The sequence below is a fragment of the Chroicocephalus ridibundus genome, chromosome 5 (genome assembly GCF_963924245.1).
Source record: "Chroicocephalus ridibundus chromosome 5, bChrRid1.1, whole genome shotgun sequence".
NCBI classification, from domain to species: Eukaryota; Metazoa; Chordata; class Aves; order Charadriiformes; family Laridae; genus Chroicocephalus; species Chroicocephalus ridibundus.
Window position 1 is genome coordinate 35,386,984 of NC_086288.1, and position 14,280 is coordinate 35,401,263.

The 14,280-nt window shown below is 41.9% G+C and overlaps 1 protein-coding gene across 11 annotated transcripts in view; it reads left to right on the forward strand.

Moving 5' to 3' along the window:
- Positions 1-14,280, forward strand: part of TRIM2 (tripartite motif containing 2) — a 93,364-nt gene that overhangs the window by 41,223 nt on the left and 37,861 nt on the right. For 7 of the 11 annotated variants that reach the window (XM_063335676.1, XM_063335681.1, XM_063335682.1 and 4 more), the window contains exons 2-3: positions 10,775-10,956; positions 13,090-13,327. In XM_063335676.1, coding sequence (XP_063191746.1) covers positions 10,823-10,956; positions 13,090-13,327 — 372 coding nt within the window. In that variant the 5' untranslated portion in view covers positions 10,775-10,822. Of the gene's footprint in view, positions 1-3,170; positions 3,275-5,762; positions 6,153-10,774; positions 10,957-13,089; positions 13,328-14,280 lie in introns of those variants that run through there. The other 4 variants (XM_063335675.1, XM_063335678.1, XM_063335674.1 and 1 more) reach the window with 2 other exon arrangements.

Genomic DNA, 14,280 nt, shown 5'->3' on the forward strand with positions numbered 1-14,280 from the left:
AAAGGTCTGGCAGTCTCTAAGTTAATTTTGTGAAGAAGTTACATGGCACATGGTGATTGCTGGGTGTGCTGCCTTCTCCCTTGCTGATTTGAACTTTGTGCTAGTTCAACAAAATCCTACTGAAGTAAATGGAAACAGAAGCAGAGGAACTTTACTTTGCACTGATCAACAGAGGATATATGATGAAGCTCTGGTACCTGATATGTATCACCTCTCCTACAGGGAGAGCTGCAGAACTGTAAGATCAAGTGGAGATGCAGCATGGGGTAGATGCAGAGGAGTGTCTCAAGAGGGAGTGGAGGGGATGGTCTCTGAGCAGATCAACCTTCACCACACAGCTCAGTACCAAAAGCACTGAGCATTTGCTACTTGCTTTTACTTTACTTGCCATTGCTCAGGAACTCTGAAGAAAATGCCTAGAGCATTTCTCAATGTACCTTACATGTAACAGTATGTAGAAAAGGCCAGGGACATCTTTCCAAATAGATTTCTGCTCAGCCTCCTGCTTCTTGTCTGTACTGCCTGTTATCCTGTGCCTGGAGGGGTTAACAGTGATTAGTATGGAGTCTCCATTCGGGCACTTTTATTTCAAGTAGTATTTCAGAGCAGATGTTTATGGAAGTAGCAGTGATTCCATGTGCAGTTTTAATTATTTGTCAGTTTAGCTTGGTTTGATTTGAGCCTTGTGTACCTATAAAGGCCAAACAGAGATCTGTCAGTGTCAACAAAACAGGTAGGCCTAGAGAGTTAAAATTGTACAATGTGATGTTAACAGCACTAAGCAGTTAATCAGGGTAGGGTTTTTTTCAGTATAGATGCTCTGACTCACTGCTTTGGATGGCAAGTGCACAATTTTAAATCCTTTTATTTAGGCCTGCACAACATCTAGCCCCTGAAATAATTACTTGGACCTACCTCACTGCGGATGTTGGCTTTTTTTTTTTTAATAGCTCATCTGAGAATATTATATTTTATTAAACATGGAGAGGGCCCTAAATGACAGCTCTGAGGCTGTCATTTAACCTGATACATGACAGCTTAATCCTATCATTTCCCTTGGCGTGCTCTTTTCCCCTCATTTCCTACCCCTTCCCTCTGAAATCTTGTTCATGAGAACACTGGCCATTTGGTTGGGGATTCCTGGACTTCCACTGCAAGCACTGAAATTGTTCTTGCACGTGCGGTAAATCCAGTGTGCTCCAAGTGTGTTGGAATTTATTGTGCAAGGCCCTGACCCAAAATGAGGTCCTGAAAACCTCAGCCTAAAGTAGGTATCGTATCTCAGTTGAGTGATGACTGTCTGATCACATGAGCTCTAACCTGCCAGTCTTGTCCCTTGGTGTGTGCAGGGCAGCCACCTGAACGTGCCCTCTCCGTCCAAGGACAGGACAGTTGGGAGATGAGGTCTGGGAGTCTGTGGGGATGGAAGCAGGACTATCGCACCACCAAAGGGTGGCAAAGGGGTACTGGCCAGGGAGGCAGAAATTGTGGGGATGGGGAAAGGGAAGAAAAGGGGGTATTAGATGCCAGCCATAACCCTTCCATCCTCTACAAATCAGAGTATAAAGTACATTGATGTCTTAAGAGGCCAACCCATGTATTTCAGGTGTTCACCCTGTTATAAGCTTTGATTACAGACTGAGGAAAGGAAGGAGGAAAAAGCAACAAAGCATTAAACATGTAAAACTATTAAGCAAGGCTTTAATTTATAGCAGTGGTTTCTGTTCCTGTTATTTCTGTGCCTTTAGTAGTTAAAAGCTTTTAAAAGAAACCCAGTTCATGAAATCGACATCTGACAGTGGTACTGAAAGTGAGCCCATTGTTGTGCAGAAGAAATGCCGGAATACAGAACTTGTTTCTGGTGACCATAGTGCCTGGCCCTGCCACCTCAATGGCAAACGCAAAAGGGGAAAGAGAAAGAATAACACAAAGTGGAGAACAGCAGATTGTGTTGGTGCTGCCTGACTTGCAACATCACTGCTGGAGACAGGCAGGGAGTGCAGTCAACATCAGCGAAGCTTGGCTGGCTGAGCAGGGAGGTCAGGCTGTCCCAGCCTGGCTGCAGTTTGTGCTACAAAAGCCGCAACCTTGGCAAGCTAAACTAGGCATAAGCAAAAGTTAGAAGGAAACAGAATAAGGTGGCAAAGGCATTAGGAGGATGGATGTTGGGAGGGCTGGGAAGGTCTCCAGCAGCTCAGCGTTACATCCCAGGCAAACCTTTCAAGTTCTTTGCCTCCCAGGCTATGACAAGCCATGTGTTGGGTCACAAGCTTCAGGGAAAAGCATCTGCTCCACTGGATCACAAGATGGGGGAGTGATCGTGGCTCCACCATATGGCTGGTAGGAACCAGGACCTGGCAGAGCTCCTTTTGGGGCAGACAATGCCCTTTAGCCACAAGCCCGCAGTGGGAGGAAGCTGTGGCTTTTCCCAGCCCATGTGAGCTACGGCCTGGGCTATTGGAGAATGTGGGGTCAGGGCTGGAAGCTGCACTTGCTCTGCGGGAGTTGCTGGCTCTGCATGGGTGCACAGCTGCAGTGGGAAAAGGTAAAGGTGTCTCCACCGCCGCCGTCTCGTCAGGATGACTAAGGCCCCTTGATTCCCAGTGTGGGCAAAGTCCCACAATGACAGAGCTTGGTTGTTTCACCCCACTTGCTTTCCTGGTGCCAGGGTCAAATTAAGGGCGTGGAGCTGGGTGACAGCTGTAACAGCACATCCTTTCCTGTATTTGTGTTCCTGAACTAGCCCTCATTCCCAGCATGTCAGCTGTGGGTAATTGATTTCTAGTCTCTCCCACCTCTTATTTTCCAGTCAGTTTTAACTGCAAGGACTGTATTAGTTGGCCATTTAGTTTGGGCTAACCCGATAATTTTTTTTTCTGCTGACCTTAAAATCTCTTGTACAGCAGGCTGAGTTAGACTACTCTCCCTTCAGTCAATTTATAAAAGAGGCTTCAGTGCAGGCCATTAATCTTGGTTGTTTTGTTAACCTGGAGTGTTTGGATGACTTATTTAATATTAGGGAAGAATATACCAATATCTACCTATTGCCTGTAAATTAGCTGTGGGGGTTTTTGGTAACTTACTATTTATGGGCTCCCTAAGAATATGAATTCAGGTTGTGTTTGGAACAGGGAAAAGAATAACTTATTCCAAAAATATGATAATTACAGGGGTGATAACAGTGTCTGGACCACTCTTCCATGGCACTATGAAGATGGCATGTGCTGTGTATTTTCTTCTCCAGAACTTACTTCACTAGCCAGCCGTGATGCAGGTAAGTCAGCAGCAATGACGAGTGCAGCAAATTTCTGAGGGAAAGTAGCCTGTTCTTTTTTTAAAAAAACAAACAAACAAACCAAAACCAAGCACATAACAACAACCCCCACTCCCATCTCCCATATAATATAATAAACACATACAAATATAATGAACCTATTTGAAAGAGGCTGGTAGTAACTGCTATGGGGGTAAAGTACAAGACTGTTCACTGAGCTACAAATCAATTTCCTCTTGACTCGGGAGAAGAAAGCCACATAGCAACATTCAACATATAAGAACAAAAATCTCAAGGGACGTGCTCAGACTTTTGTCTCATTTTCCTTGCCACAGTACCACATTTTTGTTTTGTTGAAGAAGCAGGATTATTTGCAGAATCTTAGATCACTGTCAGCAGGCGGCTTCTCAGAGTTAATTATAAGGGAACTGCACTTTGAAGCAATCTCTCCTTTGGAGGTGTAGATCCCTGTGAGAGTGGCTGCAGCTGTGACTCCTGCAGTCTCCTTTGGCCATGAGGTACGTTATGGGATCAGTTCTGATTAGAGGGGTGTATAGTCCTTAATACTGACTGTAAATGGAAATAGTCGTTTGAGCAATATTTGTTGTTCTGGTTTAGGGTATGTAAATTTGATGCTTGAAATGAGCAAGGAAAAGCAAACAGCTAAGTGATGACTGCACGCTTCTCTGAAAGTCTTCCACCTCACTTCTGGGGGTGCCACTTCGGAATTTTCTCTCTTGATTTTCGTTTTAAGTGCGTCTTTGTTCCAGTGGCAGAAACAAAAGGCCCTGGATCTCCTTGTTGTGGGAGTGAAGTATGTTGCTTGTTCTTTGCAATGGGGGTTCTCTACACAGTTTAAAAAGAAAACAAAAAACCCCACAGCTAAATGTAAAAACCCAACCCTCCAAAAATGTGCCTGAAATCTGTGGGCTTTTTTTAAACTGTGAAATCTGCTGTGCAGATGCCTGCTTCTTCTGACCTGCTGAATGTTGGAGCTAAAATGAAACTTACCTTGTTCTCTCTCTTTGACCCAGTTCAGCACACATTCGAGGAATCAGAGGAGCAGTATTTTGGCACAAGCGGCCAAAATCCTAACACATGCACACACGCTGCCTGATGTTTCATTTCAGGTTATAAACTGGATTACAACATGCTTTCGCCCTAGGAGCATTACCCAGGGAAACCAGGCTGGATCTGCCTGATGCATAAAACCAATCATCTGGCTAAATGATGGCCAAGTGGAAAGTAAATGATGTATGCAGAATCTACATTTTTAACAGGAATTTAGATTACATCTCAATCATGCTAAATGATTATTAATACTATTTATTTCATCAGTCCAAGGCTGGAATAAATATATTCTGGAAACTGTGCTTAAAGAGTTTAGGACAATGTTTTAAACTTCTAAAAACACTCTATCTGTCCTAATTCAGTCAGAGTAGCACAGACAGTATTTAAACCCCAAGTTTTTTCTCCTTGATGCAAATGGACCTTTGTGTCCTTTTATTTGTAGGAAGCTTTGTTAGCCTCAGTTAGCTGAAATACTTGCATATGATTTGTTTTTTCAAAATAGAAGATTCACTGTATTTAGAGATGCAAATACTACCTTGTCTGCAAAAACCACCAGCTGTTATACTGGAAGACAAAGCTAATTCTATGTTGCTTTACTTCAGTATTGTCTGTTTATTCACAAGCATCTTTTTAACAACTTTCCCTGCATAGCTGAAAAATACCAGACACCAGCCTGAATTGATCTGTGATTTTAATTTTTTTTTTTAATAAGTAAATAGATTAACTAAGAGCATACACTGTTGAATTAATGTTTGTACACAAGTCGAATAGACTGTTAGCTTTGATTCTTGCATTCCTTGAATATGAGTTTACTAATTGCTGCCTTAAATATTTGGCTCGAGTCTGAGTCAGGTGGAATACACAGCTCTGTAGTAGAAGAAACTGCTGCTGGTTTGTGTGTCAGTAGTGCAGCTTTGTGAAGAGATTCTCTGCTTCTGCTTCAAACATCTGGAGAGACAAAGAGCGTTTGTGAGGTCTTTTGTTGTTGCTGCAAGTTGGAGCAGCGGAGAATTATGTCCCAAGAAATACCCTGAATCCTGGAAAAATCAGAGTGGAATCATTAAGTGTTTAGCTTTATCTTCTTTATAAAAGAAAGTGCTTTCGTTTCATCTGTGGCGACTCTCCTGGTAATGCACGTTACGTAATAGGTACTCTCCCTTTCGGAGTGAAATCCTTTTTCCGATTTGCGGGTAGTATTTGCATATGTCTGTCTTAGCTGCATTGACATGCCAGATGCACAGTGGTAGCTGTCTCCGCCTGCTAATCCTGTAATAACATTCTGGTGACCAAATTCAATGGCCCTGCGCGGAGCCTCGAAACAGCTGATTGCTGAGTAGGGAGGAAAAAAAAATCGCCCAGCGAATCTCGTTGCAGCTCTCTGCTGCATCCCCATCCCACAATCCCTTGCACCATTTGCTGCAGTCTTTCTACACGGGCTGAGTGAGAAAAAGATGTGCTAAATAAAGATTGATTGGTTTGAATCCTGAAGGGGTCTCCCACTTGTAAATGACCCTGGGGAAAAAAAAAAATTCATGACGACTTCACTGGGCCTCCTCTTATTCTTCTGTTTTTCTTTCCACCTGTCCTCTTCGTGGAATGGAGCGTCATTCCTTAGAGCACAAAATCTCTTGTGCATCTAATAATGACTGTGCTGTGATAGGGATTCTTAAACAGTTTTACGCGTGAGGCTTGAAATATTAACAGATGATGGTTTGTTCGTTTGGATTACTGCGGAACTGCAGCTCCGTCCCTGCAAGGATTTTATCCTCAGCACTGCACTGATTAAGCTATTTTTCTACAAAGATGGGTAGGTCTAAAATGCTCAAGTTTGCTCAGTGTTATTCCTGGTGGCTGCTGCTGGGTTGCTCCTTCTGTTTTGGCCCCCGATCGTTCATTATGCTTCTGCATGCTGTAAGAATGAAGAGGGTTGCTGTGTTTTAAACAAGGCACCAAGCTGATTGCAAGAGTGGGAGAGAAAGGAATGCAAATTTAGCTTATCCAGCCTTTTACACAAGTGGACTGTGTGGCTGTTATGATTATTAATTTGCTTGGTGTGCTCTGTGTCAGCTAATTTTGGGGCTACTGCTAGAAATGGCTTGAATCTGTTCTTTATTCCTGAAGACTGTGGACAGGCGATATATCTGTTTTAAGGACTTTTAAGCCCCAGCTCCCCCAAGCCTTGAAGCAACGTTATTGAGGTTCCCCACCCTTTCTTAGGGCTTGAGGCCTAACCGTTCTTTTGGAAATGTTGCCATTGGAAACCTATTCATTCATAATACATGAATAGGACCCTCTGGGTTGTGAATACCATTGATAAGAAGAGGATGAACAAGCTGCGAGCAATTTGTTCTCCTCAGGCTGTACTTTTCAGGCTAGTTGCAGCTCTGGCTGGGTGGAGTTCAGTGATAGCAGTGTATCAGCAACAGAGAATTCTGCTCTTTTCGGAATAAATCCTGGGAACTGAACGGACCGTTAGAAGTTTTCCCAATGTCTTTTTCTCGACTGGGCCACACACTAATAGAGAATTTGGTAACTGTGGAGGGATACCAGAGCTTGTTTGAAGATACCTGTAGAAAGGGTGCCCTTTCCTATTATATGGCTCTATTTATCTGAAACAGCTCTTCTGGAACTGTTATTTGCTGTACCTTAATGTCGGGTTTTTTCTTTTTTCCAATACTATAGGAAGTTCTTTTTATCTGGGTGGGGCCACACCCTGACTTCAGTTCCTGAAGGCATGCACGCGTAGCAGGGCAAGGCTTTCCACTAGCTTAGAGAGCCATTGTTTTCTCCTTTCTTTGCTGTATAGTGTATTTTGAAATAAAATCAATAGTCATATCCCCCAGCAGAAGGAAAAAGAATAATGTTACCTTTGGGGTAGCTGGAAAGATAACAACCCTTGAGCCTTAAAGGGGTGACAAAGAGTATACATTTCAGAACCCTTTTCTGCACTTGATTTAGCAAACCTGAACTGGGTTTCTAGCGTGTGCCTCTTATAGATGAATGGGTGGGGTTTCATGTCGTTTGGTGCAATGTTTCACAAACCTTTGGCTTCGCATGTTTAAATTACGGACTGTAAATATATGGAGAAGTGATTCTCAGGCTTATTTTCAAAGCTCATGCTTCAGCTGCTCTTTATTAGATTGTGAGACAGAATGACCCTCCAAAAAGAGCTCTGGCAGTTTCTGAGATCAGAAGATGCTACTACAAAAAAATAATTTTTTTCCTGTAAAAATAGTGTTACTTTGTGAATCTCCCACTACTAATACATCTGAAAGTCACGTTGCTGTTTTGGGGAAACGCTGTGAGCACTGCAGTAAATCAGAATAAATACTGTCTTTGGTGAAATTCAAAAGTATCACCTAAAATCTCTAGCTTTTTCTCAAACAGTCTTTGATTTTACAGTTGCTTTCATTAAGTCTATGGGAAAAATAATCCTTCTTGTAGCTATATTACATTCATCAAAACTGCTTTAAAGGTGGAGTTGTCTCTGGGAGGCTGCAGAATTCTAGAAATTCCATACTCAAAAAACTTTTTAAATTAACTACTTGTGTAAGATGATGTTGTACCAGGTAGTGGCCAAAGCTTGAAATGTACTGATGAAATTCTATTTTCAGGTGCATGTTTTAAATCTGATTTATGTAAGCACAGGGGATAAATGACAATCATGGCCTGCTGTGTTCCAGATAAAACATCGAATACTAAAAGCACTTATTTATGAATTGTTAGAATTTCCCTGACGAAGCTTAAAGCGTGAACATTTGAAAATTAAAGTGGCTGGTATGAGCTTTGTGTAACAAATGCTAAGAATCACCTGATTTTGCAATGAGATTGGGGGAATGTAAAAGACTAAGATGAAGCTCAGATTAAATCAATATGAAATTTTTCAGGCAGCAGGAATTTTCTTTGTAAAAACGCTATGTGCTAGTGTAGCTGTACTTGATGGCTAAAAGAAAATATTACAGAAAATATCTGGTTGCTAGATAACTTTTTTCCTGTTAAATGACAGGCAGCATTCACTAGAGACCTATTCTTTCATATTTTAAGTATAATTTTTTTAAAATAGTCTGTGCTTAGTCTAAACCAAAAAATTTATATTGTTCATAATGTATCGATATCCAGTTTGGAAACGGTGCTTTTGATAAGAAGTCTTCCTGCTTCTGATTATCTTCCCTGCTTTCTTTGGGTCTCCACCCTTAGCTGTTGGTTGGGAGCGTGGGAGGCAAACACAGCTGCATCAGTGGTGAACTGCATTTTCTTTTGAAACGCATCACTGAAGTTCCACATGTTACACTGCCAAATGCATGAATACATTAATGCATATTTGATACCCTACTCTTTCTACTCCCATTTGTGAAAGCTGGATATTTTCATTCCACTTCTTGTAAAAGCCATTTTTAACTCAAGCTTTTAAAAAGTAACACGGGTTCCTAGTTGATCTCCTAAGGTTTATTATGTGGGATTTATGGCATTTAAATAGATGAAATTATATTTTTTTTTATGCAATAGTCACATTTTATCTGACTATGGGGAAAGAAATGAAAAAAGTGAAACAAATAATCAGTTCTGAAACCATGCATTTTTGGTTCATGAACAAACATATGTTACAAGCATTGTGGCAATTTTTAACCTTGCAGATTCCCCTTTCTGGGATAAAAAGGAAACAAAAGGGCCTGCCATAAGCATTGTGCATCAAATTACGTCAGTTACCGCTGTCGGGTATTTAAATTGTGAATAACTTTATGCTGTTGTACTTGCTAGCACAAAGGTGATTCCCCAGGAAATTGTTGTCAGTGTGATCTGTACTGAATAATCACCGTCATTATCCTAGAAATAGCCATTTGGTCAATGGAGTAAGTAAACAATACCTGTATGGCTAAATACATAGCTCAGGAAGAACTGCATGAGTTCAGCTCTGCCAGATTAGTGTGCCAGGCATTCAGCACAGGAAGAAGATCTGCTGTAACGCTGCCGATAAAACACTACAGGTTGTGCAAATCGTTGTGGAATTGAGTAACCTTTGAATGAGCACAATCAGCACCAAGGCAGAGGGCTTGTTATTTCTGTCTTGGAAAGCCTGAACCGCCCTCAAGCCAAATATCAAATTGCCTGAAATGGATGACTAAAAACTGGGGTAGAAAATGTTTAGGGAAGAAGTGACTACGTTAGGAGTGTACCTGCAGTGAAGGAGCCCAGCTGGGCCCGCAGCTGGCACGGAAGAGGAGCCCCTGTTTCGCTGCGGGTGCGGGAGGACTGGCAGAAAGTGCTGCGACAGAGACGCTGCCGTCAGCTCCCTGGGGAGTGAGCCTGTACCTCCCAGTGCTCCAGCCTGTCAGAAATGCTGATGGAGAGGAGTTCTTGCTGGGCCACCCTGCCAGGGCCTCTGCTTGTCAGGTTTTCCTAAACTATTTTAGCAGGCAGTTTACTTTTCTCTGAGGTTGCGTCCTTCCTTTTCCTCCCCTGTCTTCTCTTTCCACGTATGAATTGTTGGCTATAATCTGTATCACCAGTTGAAAAGAAACTTAAGTTTTTCTCTCCTTGTGCCTTTTTTTCCAGGACAGGAGGTGTACCATATACCTGCAATTTTAATTCTGTCAGTCAGTAGACCTTTTTTCTTACCCTTTTATGTCATGCTTTATATGCCAGGGTTATGAAGAGTCTTCAGTACTGGAAATGTGACTCTTACTACTCTTTCTGCCTAGAATGCCACTTTTCTTGCATTTATTATTTGGATGTGCTTCATGTATCCTTCGTCCTACCTTTGCTGATTCTCAGCAGCTATCAGTTGCATCTTCTTTGCTCAGTTTCTTTTATCGCGAGGATTTTTGCTTCACCTACCTCATCCTGGTTGCTGATGCAGAATTTGAGCATTCCCTTCCCAGGGGCTGTCTGGTTCTGGAGGTTCCTTCTTGGGGGCTTCCTGGAGTCCAAACCTACCATATCTTTGGCAACACCAGCACTAATAAGGAAAAAAAATTGCTGGGTGAACCGTTTTCAAACTCTGTCTGTGACATGGCCATTTGAGTGGCTGGTGCGGTTCCAGTTTAAGCATTTTGCCAGCAATACTGTAGATGTAAGAAATCCTATGTTTGTTAGCACTGGCTGAACCTACTGGTGCAAGAACGTTTTTATCGTGGGATTTCTTTAAAACCACACAGCCCTGTAACTCTTTCAGTCCAGAGGCAACGTGCCTTTCCAGAATGCCTGCTCAGACAGAGGTCTTATGTGTGGTGGTGTAGACTTGGCTGTTTTCCAGGTTCTCATCCGTGATAAACCATTTTAGAAGTTTAATTCTTCACTGTTTTTGTTTTATATGGAAACATGAATTTCTGCATAAGGATGAAACATGAGTGAATTAGTTGTTGGTTTTGTTATTTCATGGAGTTTATAAGCCTTTTTTTGTCTTTTCTTCTTTTCCCCACCCCACTGCAGCAGTGTGCAGGGTAGAAGGGAACAGGACCCATATGTCAGTGGTCTAGGATGGCCAGTGAAGGCTCCAACATCCCAAGTCCTGTGGTCCGTCAGATTGACAAGCAGTTTCTGATTTGCAGCATATGCCTGGACCGTTACAAGAACCCCAAAGTACTTCCCTGCCTGCACACTTTCTGTGAGAGGTAAGTCCTTTCCTCATGCTGGTAACTAGGTATTTGTGTGGTGCAACAAGCACAGAACTCTGCATCCTTTGGTGGATTGGGACTTTTTTCTACTTGTAAAGGTCATGTTAAGGCATGATAAAGTCTGGGAAGGCTGGAGAGACAGGGATGTAGAAAACCACTGTTAATTGTGGGAGACAGGAAGAACAGACAGCAGTGGAATATTTGGAATAGTTGCCTTGATGCAAGAGTAAGTAAAAAGTAAATCTAATGAAACTAATGAATACAGTTACAACAATGTGAAAGGTGATGTCAGTCAGAATTTGGACCTCAAATGAATGGCCTTGAATTTAGACCAATTAGCCTATAATTACAAACAATAAAAACCTTTCTTTGTTGTTTTACTAAGCAGAGAAATAATTATCCCATCCTTTAATGTCCAAGGGTTAGACATGATATATACATTATTAATAACCTATGATTAAATGTCTTCATTCTGCAGCTTGGTTGACTGAAGTGGAAAAACTCTCTGAAAACAGATCTGATAAAACAGCAGCCTGTCTTTTATTGTATTTAGCTGAATTAATTGAAAATACATAATGATATTTTAATGTTATATTATCGATCAAATGGTGGAGAAAAAAGAGCATCTGCAGAGAAGTTAGCTGAAGAATTACTGGTTAGAGTTCTTTATCTGATGATGGGATGCAGCTCTTTCGATTCTATATTGAATGGCAGGAGAATTTTAATAAATGATATTTTGTGTGAACATTTAGTTCAGCAGATTTACACCTCTTAGAATTGTGGTATGTGCATCTAATTTTACACAAGGTGCAAGAAAAATTGTGGATCTCTGAATGTGTCAGATGAACTGTTCTTTTGTAGAAGAATAGGAAACCCCAACTTTACTCAAATCAGCAGTGAAACTCTCACTGAAGCCAGTGAAGTGAAGATTTTTGCCACCATGTCTTAAGGTTCTTGACTTCAGTTAATGTGGAAATCCTAAATTCAGCTTCTGGTTTTCACTTACACTTCACTTCACTTAATCCTCTTACGCTGATCTGGTTATGGAGAGAGGCTGGAAGAACTCTTCCAGTGTACTGCTGATGCGCAAAGCCTAAGCTCTCCTTTCACAGAGCCCTTACTGGGGGGTCAGGAGAAGGGCTGCCAAGGAAGGATGAAGAGTGGTGCAAGCAAAGCCTTTGAAAGTGGGTAAGAGCTGTGCAGCTGTGCGAGGCCGCACTTTCTTGGTTGGCATCTCATGAGAAATATGGTGTAGCGCTGCTCCCCTGGAGAACTGCATTCCGCAAAGCTTCCTGTGCTTACAGGACTGTACTGAATTGCCAATTGCAGTTGGATGTTGCATGCCCAGCAGTTGTTAACTTGATTTTCAAGGCCAAAAGTGGCACTAACTGTCACCTAGGCTGGTGTGCTGCATATTGTCAATCACAGAACTTTTGTGTGAGATTTATATTCTGTGAAATACCACCACTCAACCACCACACACACACACAAATCAAACACAAACAAAAATCTCCAAAACTCCCCTTAACATAAACTGTGATAACCTGGGACATGCTTCTCTATGTAGTAGAGAGAGCTCTGTTGATTCTGGCTAACTGCCAAATAACTTTCCTAATTGAAATAAATGGAAAAATTTCCATTGATTTCATTGGGACCAGCTTTTAGCTCTGAAACACTAAACCCACAAATACAAGTTAATAAAGGAGATCCTATTGGAAAGACAAGGGTCAACCACCGGTTAGTCAGTTCAGTCAGAACACAGGTTCAAATACTTGATGCAATAACTTCATGTCTGTCAAACTTTATCTGATAGTTTATCATCTTTACTATCCTGTGAGCAGGATGCAGCAGACTTCTGGAAGCATGGATCCACTCTGCACAAATATCTCAAAGAAAGGCACATAACTCTTAAAATGATGCCAGCTTATTGAACCTTTTTTCATGTGGCAGAGGAAAAAAGGTTTAAAGGAAAAAAAAATATCCCCATAACTACTCTTACTTCTGAAGCCTTACCTTTTATAAGTAGGGGTACCAGGACTTCAAACCAGTTCTTAAACTGAAGGGAGTTTTCTTCCTCTTTGATGATACTTTGCCTCTCTTTTTCTCCCCTTCCACCTCCCTTTCCCATAGGTGCTTACAGAATTACATTCCAGCCCATAGCTTAACCCTTTCTTGCCCCGTGTGCCGCCAGACCTCCATTCTGCCAGAGAAAGGGGTTTCTGCGCTCCAGAACAACTTCTTTATCACCAACCTGATGGATGTCCTGCAGCGAACACCGGACAACAGCATTGAAGAGTCTTCCATCTTGGAGACTGTCACCGCTGTTGCTGCGGGCAAACCACTCTCCTGCCCCAATCATGATGGAAATGTAAGTGAGATGAACTCCTGTGGTATGTGCAGGCACTCCTGTGTACAGACTGGTCTGGTTTGTCATGGATATTTTGTTCTAAAAGGATAGTGGGTGAATTGGAATCACACTAGTTCTTTGATTTTATAATATGTCAACCAAAGACAAGTGATTCTTAAAAAGAACTCAGATGCTTTTAGTGGAGCACCTTAAAGTATCATCTTTTAGCACATTTGGTCAAAACTGTTTGCCCTGCAAGCACTGAACCTCGTGCCTTGGCCTCTTTGGAATGGGTTTCCATAGCTCTCTTTCTTTTAGCATCAACTATTGCTGTGGGAACCTGCATGGTTGTTTAGGCAGTATGTGTCAGGGACCTTATAAGCTTAACTGATCTGCACACTGAAGCAGTTCCGAAAGCTATGTGAGCATATTGACATGGAGCCAAATGAAAGGGTGTCCTAGCTTAGGATGCTTTGGGTCAGCACAAGCTAGAAACACAGAGCTTCTGTTTATCTGCAGTGTTTTGTGCATCTCATGTATCAGTCCTTGGAGGCTGCTTTGTTTTTTTCCTCCACCTACTTTTTTTGCCCAGCATCCCCCCGCATACACCTTCAAATCATATCAGTGGATTCATTGGAAAGTACCCCAAGTGTGTCAGTATTCCCAGAGTATTAGAAGTCAGAGCTATTAGCTCTAACTCTGCTTCCTTCACAATTTTTAGTGTTAACCCTTGTGGCTTTATGGTAGGCATAGGAGCTCCTGTCTCACAGCCAGGCTTATGCAAACACGTAAATAGATCACATTGCAAAGCTGAGCGATGCTGTGTTGTAAACTGAACGCTGTGCTTCTATGCAAGCCAAGAAATAGGTGCCAGTATTTTAAGATTACTTCCTGAGGACTGTTTTATTTGATACTCAGTTTAGGTATATTGGTGGTATAGGAATAATTCAGCTGATACGTAGTGATTACTCTTA